Source organism: Crinia signifera, chromosome 1, assembly GCF_055691185.1.
Source record: "Crinia signifera chromosome 1, ASM5569118v1, whole genome shotgun sequence".
Taxonomy (NCBI): Eukaryota; Metazoa; Chordata; class Amphibia; order Anura; family Myobatrachidae; genus Crinia; species Crinia signifera.
In genome coordinates, this window is record NC_139217.1 from 44369158 (window position 1) to 44384613 (window position 15456).

Below are 15456 nucleotides of genomic sequence, written 5' to 3' on the forward strand. Positions count from 1 at the left end.
TCAGAGTTTAGTTATTCTGCACAAATGCCGTTGTGGCTGTCGTCAGGTCGCTAGTTGCTTGTATTGTATAATTAGTGTTCCCGCTAGGCTGTTTTAGCGGGGTTCTGCGCCCTGCCCGATTTTTTTTTATTTTTTATTTTTTTATTAAAGGGCAAAATGCGCCCTGCCCTGCTAAAACAGCCTCGCGGGGAAGCCCAGCGTCGCCGTAGACGGCGATGCCCGGCGCTTCCCCGGCAGCTTAGTAGCTTCGGAGGGGCTGGGCATGCCCCTTTCATGACGCCGGCGGCCCGGGCACGCTCCTTTCATGACGCCGGCGGCCTGGGACCGCCCCCAGCTGTGGCCCGGTCCGCCCCTCAGCGCCCTGCCCGGTGTCCATCCTAGAGTGAACACTATATAATACACAGTAACTAGTTATAAGAACTGTAGAAATATTTTGAAGTCCCATTCTAATGCCCCAATCAACCAGTGCGCCAATCTACCCCTCTTCCCGTTACAGGTATCTCACAGACTTTGAACCTATCCGCTGTTTAGGACGCGGGGGCTTCGGAGTGGTGTTCGAAGCAAGAAATAAAGTAGATGACTGCAATTACGCAATCAAGAGAATCCGCCTTCCAAACAGGTACCAGAATGCATTGCTCTCAGGGTGGTCAGCACCCTGGCCTAAAAAAAAATCTTAGAGTGAACACTATTCTTGTATACTGTGCCCTTCTCAGAACTCATTACATGTGTCCTATTCCTAACTGTTTCCAGGAAACTGGCCAGAGAGAAGGTGATGAGGGAAGTGAAGGCGCTCGCCAAACTGGAGCACCCCGGCATCGTGCGCTATTTCAATGCGTGGCGAGAAGAACCTCCCGAGTTATGGCAAGAACAGATGGATGCGGTGTGGCTAAAAGATGGAAGGTAAGGGCTCACCTATCTCCTGTACCCACTTGGTTTCTAATACATAAATCCTTAGATCCTTATATTTTTGAAACTGATCAAATGTCCTATAGATGGGTTACAAACACAGAAGCCGATTCAGGATCGCTTGCGGCGATCCGAGTTCGGGCCCAGCTCCGATGGGCGGGGTTTGCGCATCTCAGCGCATGTGCAAACCCCGGCATCAAACGGCTTTGGGCGTTCGTTGCGGGGATGGAGGTTGGGGCGGAAATGGGTTTGAGGGTCCCCAGGGAACCGCTAAGCTGTTCCCTGGGGACATGGGCGCACCGATGCCTGGGCGGGTGGCTGACTTCACACGATGTCAGTGCCCGCCCCCTCTTCGGTAGACTGACGGAAATAAGTCAGTTCAGACTGACCTCTATATCCAAAGGGGGGGGGGGGGAATCATTCGATGGTCGGCTGGTGGGGGGGCGTTAAGCTGCTCACTAAGCAGCGTACGACCGCTGCTTTGTGAGGGGTACTGAATTAAGCCCACAATTCCCTGCATCCTGCTGTCTGCATGAAAGAGAACATTTTTTACGGAACATTATGAGGACCGTTCTTATTTGTTTGACCTATAGGGGGAAATTTACTAAAGGAAATTTGTAAAAAATAGGTGTATTTGTATCCAGAAATACACTTATTTTTGACATTTACCATCCCGAAAATACGGCAATTCATATTCGTATTGATAGCACATCAATACGAATACGAATTGCCGTATTTTCGGGATAGTAAATGTCAAAAATAAGTGTATTTCTGGATACAAATACACCTATTTTTTTTACAAATTTCCTTTAGTAAATTTCCCTTATATTTCTTCTTTGTTCCAGTACCGATTGGCCATTTAGCTCCCCAACCCCTGCGGATGGGTTCTCTGTGAAGGTTCACACCCGAATGAGTGCAGACCCGTACTCCATGAAAGAGCAGGTAGAGGTCATCACACCTTCATCAGAAAGCCGGAGCTCTCTGTCCTTTGTTGCGGTGGATTCTGGAAGACCCCGTAGGCACTCCTCTTCCTTCTACTTTCCTACCGAAGGGGACTACAACCAATCAGAAGATGCCATTGTGAACCTGCAGGACAGTTGGCTTACAGACTGTGATTTGGAGCACAGCATGATGGGTGACGAGGATGTGGGGGCACGCTATGGACGTTGTGGTCACCGACAAAGGGAAATTGTTCTACATGAGAGAACCTCCTCATCCATCATCTTTGAGGACTCTGGTTGCGACAATGCATCAAATGTGGACAACAGAACAGACGTTTCCGTTGTCGTCACAACAAGTGAGTTTTCTCAAAGAGACTCTGGGACCAAGGACTCCAGTGACAGTAAACCCACGTCTGCAAGTACTTTGTCCATTTCTCCTCCAAGACCAAAGACCTTGAACTTGGATCTAACCAAAAATACTCCCGAGAAGCTGAATCCCTGCTCTCCTAAGGTGTACCTCTATATCCAGATGCAACTGTGCCGCAAGGAGAACCTGAAAGACTGGATGGAGGCGCGTTACACTCTGGAGGACAGGCCGCGCACGGAAAGCCTCCATATATTTCTGCAGATTGCGGAAGCTGTTCAGTTTTTACACAGTAAAGGGCTGATGCACAGAGATCTGAAGGTGAGTACACGTGGTTTCCGTGGGCTGGATTGGTCACTGGCACACTGTTAGATGGATCTGTATGTTGTCTTGTCACAGTGAGGACCATCATACATCCTATCAGGAGTACCAACTCTTAGTTAATGCCTGTAGAACAGGCATGTCCAAACTACGGCCCTCCAGCTGTTGTGAAACTACAAGTCCCATCATGCCTTGCCACAGGTTTGCTATTAGGGAATGCAAAAACTATGGCAAGGCATGCTGGGATGTGTAGTTTCACAACAGCTGGAGGGCCACAGTTTGGACATGCCTGCTGTAGAGAGATTGAATGCAGCCAAACTTAGTGGCCGCCAAACCCACTGTGCTCTTAAGCTGTGTACACACGGGGGAGATATGGGCTGTAATCGCTGGGAATATGGTCGCAGGCGACCATATTGCCAGTGATTGGGAGTGTGCCCCGGCGATAAATCGCCGGGTGCGCGCTCCCGTTTTCTGCCCTATTGTAATCGCTGGTCGCAGGAGCTTGCTCCTGCGACCAGCTAATTACCCCTGCGGCACCCCCAGCAGAGGTTCGTTTTCAACAGCGACCATCTCTGGTCGCTTGTTGAAAAAGAGACTCTGAGCAATATATTGCTCAGCAATATATTGCAAGCAATATATCTCCCCCCGTGTGTACGCACCATTAGAAACATAAATCCCCTTATTTTACCCAGCAACGGTCATTGAATGGGCAGACTATCTTTTTGCCCGGACAGATGCGTCTTATGGTAACATAATTAAAATAACCCTTGCCATAGTTAAAATAACCCTTGCCACTGAGCTGCACCATGCAACTTTTTCTTAAATCTGCTTCTTGATGTGCTATGCTAATCCTAAGTATCTAGGGTCTGATACGGGTCAGTATGTAAATCTGATGGTGTACATACTGATCGAAGGGAGGAGGAGCTGCACATGCTCATGACCAATTCAGTGCGAGTATGGTCTGATCCCTTAGGTGCAGCGTGATTAACCTACAGCGTTTGGGTCAGGGGGATGGGCACCATTGTACAAAACTGGGAGCGTGAGGAACCCAGAGGCTGCATCCTTGGATGCAGGCTTCGTGGCCCCGGCTGAGGAGTTCTGGCGGCCAGTCTCAACAAGCTTGGGCTTACTCCGATTAATGGTTGCGATGGTCAGCCAACGGTCCCTCCTTGGATGCATTGCTCAGATTGCAGTTGCGTGCAGGAAGTGTATTTTGAATACAGACGTTTCCTGCTTTATGACCACAGTAGTTACCCTGCAGCTGAGCTATACCGCACCTATCTGAAGCAGACCCTTAGAACCATACTGTACTTGGGATGAGTATATTTTGCTGTAAAGGAATTGTTCTGAAATAGACTATAAAGCATAATAATGCACGGCGAGCATTGCTTTTATATAATACCTGGGACTCTCGCCATGTACTGTTCTGCATAATAGTCCATTTTATACCAGTTTCTTGGCTAATTCCACTTGGTACACTGTTGGTGAATGAAGACTCCTAATTGGTAAAAAAAAAAATGGCTACCGGTCTTGCACCAAATGGTTCCAAAAGTGTACAGATGTGTCCTCATACTCCCTTCTTGGCCTATCGGGGGTTCCAGTGCGAGACTGCTTGCACCGAGCATCTTTTCTGCCCAAATATGTGTCCTAATCCTAACGCCATGCACCAAAACCGCTACATGAGACTGCATGGTTTAATGTGATATTTAAGACTTGTATAGCTGGCCTACTGGGCACATCTACATACTTCCCAGCATGCTCTATTTCTGGTCTCCATATTTAATTGTATCATTGCCCTCCCCTATGCTGAAACGGGATGCAGTTAAAATCCCGGCGTTCAGAATCCCGACGCTGGAATCCCGACCGCCGAAATCCCGACACTTTCTCCCTCCGTGGGTGTCCACGACACCCCTGGAGGGAGAATAAATTAGCTTGCCGAGCGCAGCGAGCCCACAAGGGGAGGAGATCCACGTCCCCCCCCCCCCCCTTATTGGGATTTCGGCGGTCGGGATTCCGGCGTCGGGATTTTGAACGCCGGGGTTTCATACTGAATCCGCTGAAACACCTTTGTTATCAATTAACCAGTTTTAAACCGGTAGCTATTCCAAATTAAGAGAAGTCCAGGAACAGGGCGTTGGTCCTTCCTGGAATAGGCCGTGTTGGAAGCTATATATCTGTAGCCCCTCCCAAGATAAGTCACATGACCAGTACAGGAGCTATCGGTCTACTGACAGAACCTACTGGGAAACTTGTTACATTGTTTAATTATATTGTCCAAATATATTTATAGAAAAGTCCTTGGCCAGTGTCCAGTGCCGCTTATTACAATATACAGTCTTTGTTTAAACTGTGCGGATACTTTGTACCTACAAATCTGACCCGCTTGTAATTTGAGATCACATATACGAGATGGACGTGATCAATTAAGGTCCATACACACTGGGCGTTATTGCCCAGCGTGTATGGATAACGATTATGGGGGAAATCGCTGAGCTGAAAAACGCTCAGTGCATACATCCCCATTGCCTATACACCACCGCTGCTGCTGATGAGGATGAGCATTACTGCTGGCCTCTATAGGATGCCCTCAGATACAAATAATTATGATGCTACAAGGTTTTTGGAACTGTTCTAGATTAAAAAAGTATAATGAAGCATTTGAGGGAATCCATCCTGGGTTTGGTAGTCCTGTAATCCAGTTGGATGAGCATGAGTGTGAGGGTACGGTACTGTGAGAGTGTACGGTACTGTGAACCAGTTATGTCGCCTTATTAGTAATATGTAATAATAACCCTGCCATACAAGTCACACAGTGCAATCCAATGCAAGCAGTATGTTAGCCTACACAGATCACATTGATGCAATGGAAATTGCCCAGATCTGCTGTATCCGGTGCATACAGACGCATCGATTTGCTTTCGATTCCATTTCCCCTCTCCACCACCTTTCGATTTCGCCTTAGATTTTCCACTCGTTTTCACATTCGATCTGCACTTTTGCATTCGATTCAATTTCGATATAGAATCCGATTTTACATTCAAGGTGCAGTGTACACATTCGATTTACTGGATCGAATTCGATATTTCCTTGCCTACACAGTCTGTTTTTTCTTTTCGATATAGAGAAAATGGGAGCATGCGTCGAATCGAATGCCAGTCGAAAGTGTCCTAAAAACCATTAGATTTCGTATAGGTTTGGATTCGATTTTGCTTCTATAAGCAAAATTGAATCGAAAACAGGGAAAAATCAAAACGTGTGTGTGTGTGTGTGTGTGTGTGTGTGTGTGTGTGTGTGTACACAGCTTTACTACCCAGTCTCCTGATGTACCCAATGTCCCTCTACACCAGGATGGGAGACCTTTGGCCCTCCAGCTATTGAACTACACATCCCAGCATGGCCAATGAGGAAAACTGTAGCAGGGCATGCTGGGATGTGTAGTTCAACAGCGCAGGGAGTTATCAGAATCTACTTATTTATTTAGCACCTTCTAGAAGATAATAGTTAGTATCTGATTGGTTGCCTATAGCAACATCCAATGTGAAATGGAACTTCCATCTTTGTAAATGTACCCCCTGGAGTACCACAGGTACCCCATCTCTGATCTACACCAACATCTTGCAACCCACACAGAATATTATTGTTCTACATTGATGTGCAGGTTTAAAAAACAATATATACATGACAATTTTTATTTTTTTATTTTTTGTGGGGTGGGGGTTTGGGATTTTTGTTTCCTTTACCATCCATGTGTATCTTAACTTGGCCAAAGCGATCCTCACTAGAGTACAAGGTACACTAATTGGGGTCACGTGATGAAACTTACAAAATGAAACCCCAAAAACGTAAAAAAACTTTTGCCGGTCTACCTTTTTGCCACTGTCAACACTGGACACGTTGAACCGCTCCCGTTTGGGTCTGCCATCACTTCTAGATATGGTATTTCCCTTAAATCGCTGAGACACAGATATAGAACCTACAGATTTGTTAGAGCTAGCGTACAGTATGTAACCATAGAGCCTGTCATGTTTTAACTTCTCTTTTTTCCTGTTTTTAGCCTTCCAATATATTTTTTACAATAGATGATATAGTGAAAGTGGGAGACTTCGGATTGGTTACGGAGATGGACCAAGAAGAAGACGAAGAGGCGGCTTTGACACCAATGCCAGCGTATGCCCGACATACCGGGCAAGTGGGAACAAAGCTGTACATGAGCCCAGAACAGGTGTGTGGGGTCGGTGTATGTAGGAAAGGGCTGGTGTATATGTAGTTGGATATAAGCGCAAGCAATGTGTGACTGCACCGTGATATGGATTAATGGAACGTCTGTCTATTCCTAGATGTATGGCCAAAGCTACTCGCACAAAGTGGACATCTTCTCACTGGGGCTGATTTTATTCGAGCTGCTGTATCCGTTCAGTACCAATATGGAGAGAGTACGCGTAAGTGCTGGGTCTATAGTAATACTCTGCAATCTAGAGTAGTGGCTATAGGAGTATTCCTTCCGTGCCATAGGGTGATCGAATTCCCGCACATATTGGAAATACCGCCCCTCATAGTAAGGTTTTCTCCTATGAGTGCTTGAGGTTGAGTTGAGATAGGGTGGATTGTATGGTGGTGGCGCAGATGAGGCTGGGTGGAGATAGGGTGGACTGGATAGTGGTGGGAGAGAATGGGTGGCGTGAATGGTGGTGAGGCAGGGTGGATATAGGGTGGCCTGAATGGTGGTGGCGCAGATGAGGTAGGGTGGACTGGATAGTGGTGGGGGAGAATGGGTGGTCTGAATGGTGGTGAGGCAGGGTGGATATAGGGTGGCCTGAATGGTGGTGGCGCAGATGAGGCAGGGTGGAGATAGGGTGAACTGTATGGTGGTGGCGCAGATGAGGCAGGGTGGAGATAGGGTGGACTGAATGGTGGTGGTGCAGATGAGGCAGGGTGGAGATAGGGTGAACTGTATGGTGGTGGCGCAGATGAGGCAGGGTGGAGATAGGGTGGACTGAATGGTGGTGGTGCAGATGAGGCAGGGTGGAGATAGGGTGGACTGGATAGTGGTGGGGGAGAATGGGTGGTCTGAATGGTGGTGAGGCAGGGTGGATATAGGGTGGCCTGAATGGTGGTGGCGCAGATAGGGTAGGGTGGAGATAGGGTGGCCTGTATGGTGGTGGTGCAGATGAGACCAGGTAGAGGAGAATCTGTACATGAGAGCGTAATTCAGTCATACTGTGTACCTTCAGAAAGTCAGCCGCCAATAGCTCCTTATTTTTAAGCTACAGGTTGGTGGTTAGGAGCTGATTGGCCGCTGAGTTATTACCATCCACATTATCACTACTCCAATCTTAATCTGCCCCTATGAACTTGGCCTTGGAAATAAATAAAGTGGATGGAGATCTAGTACAAGACAGCCAGCTGTGATTTTTTTCAAACACCACTGCGTGTAAAATGACAGTTGGGCGCTGATTGGCTGGTACTAGAACTTTGTTCATGTTTTCTCTCTCCCCAAAGCTTAATACATAGCATTCTACCAGGCAGCCTTCAGCCAGCTCACATAGCACGAGAGCTGTAAGATCTACATGAGCACCCTGGAGTGAGGTGAAGAGCAGTCTGAGCCCAGATTATCGGCAGCTAGTCCCAGCTATATATAACCATATACAAAAACCATTAAAATTTCCACAATTTTTTTTCAGACCTTGCATGATGCACACAGTTGTATAATTGATGCTCACATGGAAATATATATATTTTTTTAATTAAAATAATCTGTAACGGTCATTGAATCAGAATTCCTAGAATAAGGTTTGGGATTGGTATAGTGGCCATCAGTACTGGTTGTCAGATCCCCTGTAGATGGCGCTATTTCCTCATAAAGACGGTTCCTTTGCTAAGCCAATACCGGGCACTGCTATGAATAACAGAAGGGTTAATCTTCATATAGTGGGCACACAAGGAACTGCAAATAAGTGCTGGCTTCAGAACAAATGGTTTGTATGTTCCAGCTGACAGTGTAGTAGGGAGAAGGCAGAGAGGAGCGTGTGCAGAGAGGGGCAGCAGCCTACAGTAGTATCTGCCCCCAGTGTGTGCAGGTAGAACCAGATTTACTAAATATATATTTGCAGAGTACATTTAAAATTTGGAGGCCAGGAGGGAAGGATTATCTGGGGTAGGGAAATCCAGGAGTGGGCAGTGATGGGAGAGCTCTCATAGGCACTTGTGAGATGTGGTCATCAGGGAGGGCGTTCTAAATGAGAGATAGAAGGTGCATGCTTGAAGATCATGTATGAAGGGTGTTCATGGACAAATTCTGTCTGGTATGGGGATTTTAGTGTGTGGGGATTTGTAAGTTCATGCGCTAAATGCTGTGTTTGAAAAATGACAGTTAATGCACCAGCCAATCAGCTCTTGTCACCTTCCACTCTATCTCCTCTTCATCACTTCACCATGATTAATACTTCTTCCCCATTGTACCATCCAATCAGCTCCTAACTGCAGTTACAGGCTTTGGGGCAGATGTATGAAGAGTCGATATGGGGGAGAAGGGATATCCGCGCCCGTTATGTGCACTGATACCGCTTCTCCCCCATGCATGAAGAAGCTGGTAAGCGACGAAGGACAGGGGCAATGATAGCAGGCCAATATGTATGAATGGTCAGCAGCGCTGACCATTCCGCCCACTGGTGCTGTCGGCTTCACCAGCTGCAGGGTGGCGAAGCCCTATCTCCACAGCAAGGACATTGCTGACCCTGCTGCTGGCTCTGGGCTGCGATAGAAATCTCGTGTGAGTAGCGAGATCCCACGCATGCCCAGTCCAGCCAACCAGGGGGAAGTAGACCGTCTCCGGGGGGGGGGGGGGGGTAGTTTGTGATCCACTGCTTCGGCAGACAAGATGTTAATGCATCTTGTCGATGTTCCTTCCTGCTTCGCCTCGTTAATGAGGCGAAGCAGGAAGTATTATAACAGCGCTATAATACATCTGTCCCTTTGTTTGAAAAAAAAAATGGTGCTTAGGAGCTGGTTGGCTGTTACTGTATCTCTCGCCAAACCTTAGCATATATGCCCGGAAGTCCTGCGGTCTGGGCAGGGTGAATATCCTTGTAAGCTGACCAATCCTGCACCATAGCAAGATGATGGCGAACAGCGTTACCATACTGCGTGGGGATGGCTTTTCTCTGCTAGTGTGTACAACTTTTTGAGCAGGAATTTATCTTGTTGGAAGTTTTGTATATACTGAATTACTTGGCTGTTCTTATTTTTATTTTTTTTCCCTCTCCCCTTAGATTTTAACAGATTTGCGCGACCTGAAGTTCCCAGCCCTGTTTACGCAGCAATATCCTCAAGAGGTAAGCATCACACAGACACGGCAAGGAAATGGTTGTATATTATCAGGTGATTTCCTGTATATGGCGGAGGCACCATTAGAACGTACTAGTAACACTACTGAAGCATCCGGATGCCAGTTGTATTAGTAATGTGATCTTGACCATTCGGTACCTGCTTTAGATCATGTTGTGAATGGGAATATAATTATATTCCCTAACGTATGTGGTACTAATAAGGTGAACAGGGGTGTACGTTTCTTTACACAGACCTCTGCCACATATTCTGCTGGAAGGTTCTGGCAAGGGTGAGAATTGGGCCCCCTACACAGACTATGGGCAAGGGAGGTGGTGTGATTTTGTTCTTACACAGCGGTCAGTGGAAGGCCCACCCATGTAACCAAGGCTCGGCAAGGGCAGTGATGTGGAACGGCAGCACAGAACTTGGACCTACAGATAAGGGACGGCTTTCTGTCCATGGTCACGGTGCTGATGATCCCTCCTTAGACAGCGCTACTCTGGATTTTTCCAAGACCTCTCTGGCCATGCATGTGTGTGACTGATTAACCCATGGGTTCTACTACCTGGAGCAGATCTTCAGAACATGCATGGTCAAGTTTTATGGGATCTGATCTGGGCTGGCAGCAGCTCATCAGTTCATTGCTTTGGGTCTTTTATATATAATATTCAAAGTGGAACTATCATAGGTAGCATCCATTGTGTTGGTTTGTTCTTAAGTTTAAGTAATTCTGTCCCGATGCCTTAACTGCATTTCCGTCTTCTCGTTACAGCAAAACATGGTCCGGCATATGCTTTCCCATAACCCGAGTGAGAGACCGGAGGCTGAAGAAATCATCGACAGTCCTTTGTTTGAGAGCATTGAACTTCCTGGCAAGCTTACTCTGAGGCAAAGGTCTCGGACAATGAGCACCTCCGGCCTGAAGAGTGTGAGGCGCCCCAGTATGTGACCACTACTCTTGCACCACTCACATTTCTCTTGAGCGTGACCATGAAGACTGTCTGCCCTCACACTGGGACTGGTTACGGAGCCCTGACTAATCTCCGTTCAAAATAGGATCAGATTTTTACTTACGCCAACACTTGGCCAAGTGTCCTTGTTGGCCATGGCTTATAACTGACGGAGAGCACATTGTTCCTGGCGGCATTATGAAGACCTATAGGATTATTAAACCGTTGTAAATTGCGGCTGTCGAGTAATCTGGACTATCCCGATGCTTTAAGACCACACCTAATAATGTTCTACAGATGTTTTATAGAAGATGACCTGTAGGTTTGAGAGCTGGACTTTTTAATAAATTTTTACATGATGTAAAGCACAGATTTTGTTACTCTGGAGAGAACAATGGCTGTCAATGTTGTATAGGAAGTATATTTTCTAGGTTTGGAGGAGGAACTTATGAAATATTACAGGGGGGTTGTCGGGTCCTCTTAAGTAAATAATGTTCATTCCGTGAAAACTTGTCATTTAAGGCACTTTAAATAATACAAAACCTTCATCTGCTGTCTGTACGATTTGGAGGCGGCCATTTTGTTGGACTCTTCACATGTCTTTAAAAACGTAGCCAGTCCAGAATTTGGGGTGCTGCGGGAGAGGTATGAAGGTCTGACAAATGGGTGCAGTTATCCCAATTCGGAACAATGCGGCCGAACCTCACGTCAATCCATGGCCCTGCGTTTCTCATTGTACTCGTCTGTACCTCATCTTTCAGCCATACCCCTAGTTCTAAGTGAATTGATATACAAAACAAAATGGCGCCCCCAATATGTATGCAGCAGGTACTTTTTTAACCTCTTTTTGTAGTTGTTTAATACGTCGTTAAGTACAGGTTTATGCTGCTCCATTGGAACTATTGGTAGTTTTCAGCTTAGAGCGGACATGCAAACGGTTTCCTGTCGTTGAGACCATTCTTGTTGTTTTGTTTGTGTCGTTATGAATAACCTGTTGTCTTCCATTATTTTAAATGGTCATTTGTGACAGACCGGCGAGTTAATATGAAATGTAATGATTTCACAGCAAGCTGGCGACTCCTCTTCCTATTCGTACACGTTTACCCCGAGAGGTATGTTGGCAGCGGTCACGGATATTTGGAAGCGATTAGGCACCTTCACTAGATTTGCACAGGAAATGTCATCCAGTTATTGCCTTACTTGCAATCATGCCGACTTGATCTACATTAAGTCTTAATTGCACTAGAACACTAGTTATTGCCACAGTTATGTTGAAAATTGAATGTAAGGTTGTGAACCATTTATTTTAATGTTTTACTACTTTATGACTGGCTCCGTAATGTCTTACATGCTGAAAGTTTTGTAACAAACGGGATTGGGAATCAATTAATGAGTTCAATTGTAATTTTTTTTTTTTTTGTAAATATGATTTATTTATATAGGTTGGTCAATCCAGTGGGTTGGTGCTGTACAGAGCACTTATTGCATTATGAGACCAGTTAAGTGCATTACATTTTGTGACTTTTTTCGAGTCGAAGTGATTTAATAAAAAAATAAAAAAATAATTTAGTTATCTGTCTGTATTTACTGCATGTGTCTGGTACTGTACGGTAAAACTAAATGTCAAATATGTTCTCTTTTTTGGGAAAAAAAGGACGGTCAGAGAAATGATTATTCCTTCACCACTAGTTCCAAGTTTTAAGCCAAATTCATTTCACTAGGATGGTAGCAACAGATGACAGCACATCAGGCCGGGCTTTCTTTGACAGTCACATCTCATGCGACAGTTCAGAAATGTCCACTGATAATCTTCCAGCAGCTGCCCCTCTGCTCCCTCCCACAGTGCCTGCCATTTGGCCAATCACTTTTGATCGAGTAGTAACACCCCCTTGCTGGGGATATATGCAACAATATCAACCCTTAAGTTCCCCCAGATGTCAGCTGCCCGCCCACTTCCTCTCAAGGTTGCACGTAATTCGAAGTGACCTGAGAGTCATTTAGATATGTGTGCACAGCACATTTGGTACTTGTGTATTATATGGGCGCCCGATATTTTTATCGTAGAGCAATGTACAACCAAAAATCGGTCTCATTGCATGCGATCATATCGCATGTGATGCGACGCGATTGCACCCAATTTGTAATTGTACAGGCACCCAGATGCCTGATTCCTATGTTAAATGCCCCCCCAGACCCGATTTTTTTTTTTTTTTTTTTTTTTATTGTACACCCACCCTGATGGGTAATTACTATGTTAAATGGCCCCCCATTGTTAACGCCACCCCAGTATCAAAGCCAACCCGAAGCGTGGCAAGCGCAGCGGTACGTGTCCTCTGACTTTTTCATACCCCCACTATCCACGTCGGCGTGAAGTTGAATTTAGATAGTGTGGCGAGCGCACGCGGATTACTTCACATTTATTCTGCGTCCCCTCGCGGGGCTCTCTGCGCTCGCCACGCTTCGGGCTCGGTGGCTCGCTGCACTCGCCACGCTATCTAAAATCAACTCCACGCAGACGTGGATAGTGGGCATTATGAAAAGGTCTGAGGACACGTACCGCCGCCGCTCGCCATGCTTCGGGTTGGCGTTGATACTGGGGTGGTGTTAACAATGGGGGGGGGCATTTCACATAGTAATCACCCATCAGGGTGGGTGTACAATTATAAATGGGGTCTGGGGGGGCATTTAACATAGGAATCAGGGTGCCTGTACAATGTGAAATTGCATCGCCATTATAATAGCATGCGATGCGACGCAATATTAAAATTGTATACCCGGGAAAGGCTGAAATTGGGTCCCATCGCATAGCTTAATTAGTGGTATGCGATGCATCGGGCGCCCAAATAATACACAAGTACCGCACATTCTATCTGCACCTGTTACATCTGCCCCCCTGCAGTGCACATGGTTTTGTCCATCTGAACTAGAATAAGGCCCTATGTGAGGAGACATGAAAAACGCTAACTGTTGGTAGCTCTCGAGGACTGGGTTTGGCTGCACCTGGTCTAGTACAAGTAACAATGCAAAACACAAATAATTGATTGTTGGCGCTTCCTTTAATGGAATACCATTCTAAAGAGCAAAAGTCTTTGATAAAAGGTGTAGCTGGTATTGCTAGTGACAGGGAGTTCTTTATAAGCATGTGCACCGCATTAGAGGGTGCCTGTGTGCACGTTCCACATATAGGCCCTTATTCTGATCGGTGCGGCCGGATCCGAATATGCGGCCAGCACCGTGCGTCCTAAACCCCGCCTTCCATACGGATCGCCAACTCCGTCCGTACGCGGTAAGAAGCTGTCCGAACGGACCGCACGTGTATTTCTCAAGAATACACCTCCTCCATCTCAGGGAACCTCCCCCATCATTCGATGGTCGCAGACCATCGAATGCAGGGCCGAGTGGTCCGCCAGCTCCCGCAACCTCAGACCACACGGGCATTTCTCCGTGCAAAAGCAGGGATCTGGGCGGGCAGCTGACATCCGGCGATGTCATATGTCCGCCCCCTACACGTGCGTCACGGCCGCATTACCATACATACACCCAGCATTTGCATGGGAACGCCCATGAAACGCGGGGTGTAAACATATGGTAATGAGCCCAAACAGCACTTCACACACCTCTCCACCCCCTGTTCGTAGTGTACACATTTCATGCGGAATGTGGCCGAGCGTCCCGCTCGCACATGCGCAGAGACAAAACATCGGCGGCACGAACGCACGCGGATATTACCGCACCAACCAGAATAAGGGCCATAGTCTGCATGATGACCGCTGCTGTTAATCGTGCAGGTAGTGTCATACCTAAGAAACTCTTAAGAAGGGCAAAAATACACCCGCAAGCAATGCTATTATGAACATTGACGAATCACTGACACGATGTTGCAGTCACCGCTGGAAAGGTAGAACACAACAAACAATGAATGCTTTGTAAATACAAGGAGACATTCTTATCTATACAAGTCATTTATCACCACCTACAATGGAGTCTAATATTAACAGCCTGCATTCCTTATCTGGCATGTAGTCACGCAGTGCAGAATGAAATGTCTCTTTATAATATAATAATGGTTGCATGTAGGCCCTTCAGAGATATAAATAAGATTACGCTCTCCACTGCTGGGTTAATGTCGGAAGCCGCGTCCCGTGTCGCATACTTGTAATACCGCCTTTATGGGGTCCCACAATGCAGAGCAGCTTGGCCGGGGCTTCTAAATGATGGTGAATGTGTGGAGGGCGGGGCCAAAGGTCCTATAAATGCCGTTGTTGTGCGACGTGTGGAAGGGGCCAATCAGCTGATGCGTTGGCTTACAGCAGTGAAAGCTTTGTACAGCTGACCGGTATGTTTGTACTCAGCCACATCCTCCTTCATATGTTGCCATTGACAAAAGAAGGTTTATATGTGAGCTAATTCTAGGTAGCAGAGCTGTTACCATTCATATGTCCAGGAGACCACCGGGTGCAGTTACCTAAACTTCCAGGGTGGGGATATCAAGGGGGATGGGTTATTGGGTCGACCCAATTGAGGTCGACATGCATCGGGATGACCACTAAAGGTCAACAGGCTAAGGTGGACGCCTGAAATAGGTCGACATGGCTAATGCCCACAGGGTTGGAAGATTGTCACAAGCATCAGGTCAACATGAGTTTAT

General features: G+C 46.7%; 1 protein-coding gene across 2 annotated transcripts in view; it reads left to right on the forward strand.

Annotated features, from left to right (window-relative positions):
- Positions 1-12363, forward strand: part of EIF2AK3 (eukaryotic translation initiation factor 2 alpha kinase 3) — a 39401-nt gene extending 27038 nt beyond the window's left edge. For both annotated transcript variants that reach the window (XM_083145218.1, XM_083145247.1), the window contains 7 exons: positions 497-619; positions 751-900; positions 1752-2532; positions 6587-6754; positions 6870-6971; positions 9801-9863; positions 10631-12363. In XM_083145218.1, coding sequence (XP_083001344.1) covers positions 497-619; positions 751-900; positions 1752-2532; positions 6587-6754; positions 6870-6971; positions 9801-9863; positions 10631-10807 — 1564 coding nt within the window. In that variant the 3' untranslated portion in view covers positions 10808-12363. The remainder of the gene's footprint in view (positions 1-496; positions 620-750; positions 901-1751; positions 2533-6586; positions 6755-6869; positions 6972-9800; positions 9864-10630) is intronic.
- The last annotated feature ends 3093 nt before the right edge of the window (positions 12364-15456 follow it).